The sequence below is a fragment of the Macadamia integrifolia genome, unplaced genomic scaffold (assembly GCF_013358625.1).
Source record: "Macadamia integrifolia cultivar HAES 741 unplaced genomic scaffold, SCU_Mint_v3 scaffold3650, whole genome shotgun sequence".
NCBI lineage: Eukaryota > Viridiplantae > Streptophyta > Magnoliopsida > Proteales > Proteaceae > Macadamia > Macadamia integrifolia.
Genome location: NW_024869691.1, coordinates 939 through 7153, shown reverse-complemented (window position 1 = coordinate 7153; position 6215 = coordinate 939). Strand labels below are relative to the sequence as shown.

General features: G+C 39.0%; 1 protein-coding gene and 1 long non-coding RNA gene across 3 annotated transcripts; one reads left to right on the top strand and one right to left on the bottom strand.

The window, feature by feature from the left end:
* Positions 1-27: 27 nt before the first annotated feature.
* LOC122068259 lies at positions 28-2096 on the bottom strand. Of its 2 annotated transcripts, XR_006137020.1 has the most exons (3): positions 1411-2071; positions 1159-1302; positions 28-1024 (listed from the first exon to the last, which is right to left on the bottom strand). It is a non-coding gene; the product is annotated as an uncharacterized LOC122068259 (long non-coding RNA). The 2 variants fall into 2 exon arrangements; XR_006137019.1 differs by having other exon boundaries at positions 28-1302; positions 1411-2096.
* Positions 2097-5273: 3177 nt separating this feature from the next.
* LOC122068258 lies at positions 5274-5815 on the top strand. The gene has a single exon (XM_042632134.1). It carries the CDS (start codon positions 5404-5406, stop codon positions 5617-5619), a length of 216 nt encoding a protein of 71 aa, XP_042488068.1. The 5' UTR covers positions 5274-5403; the 3' UTR covers positions 5620-5815.
* Positions 5816-6215: the final 400 nt, after the last annotated feature.

The window sequence follows — 6215 nt, the reverse complement described above, 5'->3', positions numbered from 1 at the left end:
GGGGGGAGGAGGAATTTTTTTCTTTTCTTTTCTTCATGTATTTTGTAACCTAAGCTTAGTTGTAGGCTTATAGATTCAAGGTTCAAGGATTTGAGTGGAATCGGAAAAAAATTGGATGGAATTGGCTGGACCAGAGCCTAATTCTAGCCTACGATTTTAGGGCGACTTATGTCAATTTTAGGATTTTTTGGAAGAAGGAAAGCTACCCAATGGATTGTACCTATGCCAAGACACATCGAGTGCAAAAAGATCGCACTGCCATACGCTGAAGTTGCTAGTGCGTACCCTCCCATTGGCCATGGGCACAGATGTTTACGTGCTCTATCAGGTAGTGTTCTCTCAAACCCCTTCAGTTGGTCCCATAGTCTTATCAAGGTTTTTCACTATCTCCAAAATGTGTATTCATTTTAAAAACCAAAATATGAAGTTTTGCTGAATTTCCAATGGAACCTTTTTTTGGTCGTCCTTAACATTTTATTGTATTCACTTGTTTCTTTATTACATAACCCTAACCAATAAGGGTAATATTAGAAACAAAGGATGATGAACCATGGAAATATCTAAAACCCCAAGGGATAGCTCAGTCCGCAAGAGTAACACCTCAGAATTTAGAGGACATGTATTCAACTCTCTTTGGGGCCTACTAAAAAAATCCAACCAAACTACGAATAATTTCAGTCAGTGAAAGGACTGGGGAAGTTTGGTGCTTCTGGTCTTACAATTTACCCACATGTTAATCCCCTGGGTTTGTTGGGTTCTACTCAACCACAGACAATGAATTCTAAGCTGAGAGAAAGACCGGAATGAAAGCTAGGTTTCTCCATTTTTGCAACTTTTATACCAATTTTTTCTACAGAAATGAACTAAAGAGAATATGGGCAATGTTATTGAGCATTTCAACAAACAGGTCAAAATCTTGGAAAGTATCGTCTGGGTTGAGAAATACCTTAATGGCTACCACGAAGACGAGGTTCTCGGCAAAAATCCTAAAACGAAGCTTTGTCTCATCCGCCGTTTCTTACCTCTTCCCATGCATAAATCATTCCAACAAAACAACCACACCACACCTCCAATTTAACCCATAATTAACAGATGTTTTGATTACCGATATAGAAGTAAAAATAGTGGAAATGAGGAAGTAGCAAGAAACCAACAAACCTCCAGGCAAAACGAGCGAAGGAGATAGAGTGTCGAGTGTCGCCGGCTGTGCGGAGGAGGGAGAATTGGAAGTGTAGGACGCCGTCAGATACCAATCGGATAGTGTTCTCGTCTTCGAAGGCGGATCCGGCATATACGACGGCGCTGCAGCAGACCAAGAGCAGTGAGAGAAAGGTACAAGAACGAGTCTGAGGATAAAAAACTCCGGATTGCAGGATTTGAAAGGGAGAGGATTTGACCCGAAATCCATACCTTTTGAGACCTAAATTAATATTCGTCCTCAACTGTTGGATCTGCGAGCGCCACATGTCACCGGCTAAAATCTTCGCCACCAGTTTACTCCAGATCTCGGCTCCACAGACGATTTTTCCCCATCAAGATTGGGTTTACCGGGTTCCTTATGTATAAGGTTGGCTTGTTTTATCCCCCGTCTGTTCTGATCGGTGAGGCGGTCTAAGGCCTTTGCCCTTGTTCAGCCGGTTTAGGCTTGTTCGTTGTTGACTGTTGTATCTGTTTCTCTTCGATCATATACATACACAACCTAACATCTAAGGATATATATTTGATTGGAGAATCATTGGAGGGAGAATTGTTGAAGAGGATCACAATCCCCTTCCTGGACAATAAACAATGTTCCAATTCACTTTCTTCTTGAGACATCTTATCTTTTAAGAGAATAGTTAAACAGTGAGTTAAATTGTCTAATATTTTCAAGATCTAAATAAATAAGAAAATAAGAATTCCAACAAACACGGAATTTATATTCTCCTTTAATTCCGTTGGCGATCTCACTCCTATTGAAATACTAGAGATTCTTAATATTTTTATACCCTCTCTCTTCTTCTCCTTTGATTCTGCTAGTAATCTAATTCCTATTAAAACACTAAAGATTATTTTAACACCCCAACACTGCCACCATCGTCTCCCATCCCTCCCTCTCTCTCCCTTCTTCAACGCTCTCTCAACTATGTTAAGTTGTATCACTAGATTTTCATTTTTTTTTTTTCAAATTCCTCTAACACAAGATGATGTTCTTGAATCTTGAGTTTAAACTCTTGCACCCGTAGCAACTGTTGAAATTTAAGTTTCAAATTATGGTCAAATTAGTCTTGTCAAAGTGGTTTTTTTAAATCCAAAATATTCTTTTTGAAATTCAGCTTTCCCAAAAAGTGTCTTCTCTATTTTGTCTAACACTTGTGAAGTAGTAATGAGCTAAGACTTCTCATTCAAGTTTAGTCCCACATTAGTTAAGAATGAAAGAAAACTTTGATATATATATATATATATATATGAATGTTTGTTAAGGGTGCAAGCCTTTTGAAGAGGCACTCTTCCTTGTCATGTGTACGTGGGGGTTCCTAGGGTGCTTTTGAATCGCATGCACCCCGAGTCGAGCCAAGGTCGGGGTTGGGTGTGGGTTCAAAGAACTTACTACTTTTACATGTTGAAAGTTTCACACCCTTTTGTCCCAAGGGACACCATTGTTACATGTACCTGTATGAACCCAACTACCAATGTACATACATGTTTGTACATTCCCCTATACGTATCAGTACAGGGGACTACATTCCATATATACAGAACTCTGATTCTGGTTATTAGTTACAAGAAATACTACTGTATTTTAAGTACTATTCGTATTGTGAGAGTGTTTTAAGTTCACTATTTTACTGCAAGTGCTTCTGTTCACTGTTTTCATTATGTTATAGATTTTCTTTGAATACCTGAGTATTACCTTCGGACATACCTGTGGGAATTGCTTATTGGAGTGCACCTTAAGCAAGTTGTGAGTTGTTTTATCTTGGAGGTGAGAACGTACAGTCAACCCGGTTGCATATTAATATACGGGGCGTTCAAATACCTTAAGGAGAATATTTATATATACGACTCAACTCTACTTAAGGGGGACGATTTCTACTACTATTTCAGAAGATTAATTGAACAAGTAAGTCATCTTCTGCTTGTAATTATATCTCCATTAATATTATTGTTTTGTTAAAGTCTTATACATATTGCTTGGTCTCTGTTTCTTACAGCAACTAAATGAAAGATCTTTTTTTTTTTTTTTTGGATAGAAAATAGGCCTATCTATTGAAGCGTGTCCAGCGCAAGGTATCTAATTGGCATACATCAGATAACCAAGGAATGGAATTCGGCCATATTGTCTCACACACACAAGACATGGCCCTCCTAGCCAAAGAATCAGCTACGCTATTAATCTTCCTACGAATATAACGAAAGATACAATTCTGAAAAAAAGAATATAGATGCTTAATGTCATGTCTTCAGTAGGTGGGCAGGGATGTGGGGCATTGATTAGCAAGATCAGCTCCATGCAATCTGATTCCACATCAAGATTGTCTATGCCTTCTGAGATACTATAGAGGAGCCCTGTTCTAATTACTAAAGCTTCCCCTTAGAGAGCGGAGGAGATGCATGAAGGGGAGGAAACAGCTACTACAAGGTTACCTCGAGAATTTCGAATCACACAACCGAGACCTCCTTTATCTCCTTGGAATCCAGCATCTGTGATGAGATTAAGAAAAGGGGGAAGCAGAGGAGTCCAACATAGAGGACTAGCAGGATCAGTAGAGGAAGGCGAGAGCTAGGCCTTATAGGAGTAGTAAGATACTTCCGAGAACTCATGGAACTGAATTTCAGCAAGATGGATCACCTATTGGGGGGAGCAGTTAATGCATTTGAAGAGGAGATCATTACGAGCATTCCAAAGAGACCAACAGACAAAAGATGCAAGGCCAGCAGTGATTTTGCCTAGTTGCTATTTGAGGACGATGAAGTGCTCCAAAAATCAATGAGATGATGCAGCTTGGGATCACCTTGAGGAGGGGAGAAGGAAAGTTGGTTCCCAAACCAAACGGCTCAAGCAAATGGGCAATCAAGCAAAATGTGGTTAATTGTTTCCATTTGTTCTCCACAACGATGACAAGCGGGATTGATGATGGCTCGACGTTTACTAAGCCCAACGCCCTAGGCAAGATCCTCCGCATACACTCGCCACAAAAAGCTTCAAATTTTAGGAAGGCTATGACACATCCAAATTTGTTTCCAAACAGAGGGAGGAAGCTGGCGAGGAGAGTTGGTAAATGAAAGATCACACAAGAAGAAGATGAAAGAGAAATTAAAATAATCTCTTATGACTTATGTGTTATAAGAATAAATAAATTACAAAACGAAATCAAAGCAATTACCTTCGGTTTTTATTGGGATCAAATTTTTTTTTTAAATTAATCTTCATAATAGTTGAAAATAGGATAATGGGTAGTTACCATTCGGTCAAGGATTTAATTAGTGTCAACATATCAGCGGACATGAATCGAGAGCCTCACTTCACTTCAGTGAAGAAGATTAACCGAACTCATTTATTTCGTTGGATTGAATTATGATGTGGCAAGAAGTGAAATGGAGGAAGAAGTTAGAGGTCTTTTCAAAGAAAAAAATCAAGACCAAGACCATGATGCACGAAGGCGAGATCTTATCTCTGCCCAAGACCAAGAACAGGACTCTCAGCAATTGCAAGGTGCAACCATCAGGCTAGGCCTGGCATCCGTGATCAGATAAAGTATTTTCGTTCTCATACAGTAGGTGCAGAATTAATAATGATATTGGCATATTCTAATCATATGATCAAATCCCTAATGATATTTACTAGAAGAAAGATTATCTCTTCACCATGGATGAAAGAAAACTTAATCTTTCTCTCTTTTTTTTTTTTTTTTGGTAGAATAACTTTTAATCTTTCTTGTAATATCTAAAAAAATGTAGGACTTTATCTTTCTCAAGGTTTTGTTCGCAGCAGATCCAAACTACCCGAGTTGTAACCCCACTTGGAAAGCAACAAACCAACCATATATACAAGCCCGACCCCATGTGACCCTCACAAAAGTATCTACGAACTTCAGTTTCTTGAGCTTCACAAAAGTAGCCGTTAGAAACTTAAACGTTAAGACAGCCGTTGAAACTTGAAAGGACTATTGGATTATTTGGACTATGACAAATTACAGAAAAACACTCCACTCCACCTTACCTGTCAAGAGGAAATAAAGAAGATCCTTCCAGAACAACCCCTCTCTCTCTCTCTCTCTCTCTCTCTGTACCTATATATTAAATCTCCACTCTCCTCTCTTCACCCAAGGTGCTTCTCTTGTCTTCTTTATCTCTCTACTCTCTAATCTACCCTCTCTCTCTCTCTGAGGTACTGTATAGTGTTTTTTGAGGATAACAGAGATGGGTATGGTTGTGGTGATCTCTCTTCCATTGATTCTCTTTGCAATTGCTCTTGGGTTCGGCTGCTACTTCCTAGGAAGAGCCAAGGGAAGGCAAGATGTGCGCACCCGTGCACAGGTTTTTGGGATGCCGACACCACCGCCGGGTGGGTTTGCTTCTCATCCTGTTTCACCTCCAACACAATATACCAAGCCAGACAATTCCATGAACGTTTGAGCTGATTCTGGTGAATTCCATCATAGGATCGAGGATCCCCATCTCAATTGTTTGATTTGATTCTTTTTTTCTCCAAAAAATGAAATTTCTGTTGAATATATTTGTAATTTTTGTGAGGTTTGATGTGAATTACCGATTATATTGTTTGGTGTAAATTGATGGGATAATAAGATTGAGTTTGGATTTGATTGGCTTCTCTATTTCTCCATTGGATTATATACTAAGAAATATGTGAATTTGGTTTGACTCTACTTGTTGCCATTTTGCAAGAAGTAGCTTTAATTGGGTATGAAATATGGTCACCAATCTTAACTTTTTTTGTACTCTTTGATGTTCATCATCTCTTTTGGTGGAAGGAGCCTACTGCATCGCCACTTCTGCTCAGAATAAAATACGGTTATTCTGCATTTCACCAAAATGTGATTTTTCCATGCTAGAGGTGAAAGTAAAGACTCTTTACAGCATTCATTAATTTCATATGCTATTGAGGGTGTTGGGGGCTTTGAGCAGGAGAGCTATTTCAGATTAGTTTGACAGTAGCTGGGAAACAAGTATTTGAGATCAATTTTCAGCTTCCCAGTCACCTGATGGGAAAT

Coding starts and splice junctions, on each gene's coding strand:
- LOC122068258 (XM_042632134.1), top strand. CDS start 5,404: ATGGGTATGGTTGTGGTGATCTCTCTTCCATTGATTCTCTTTGCAATT.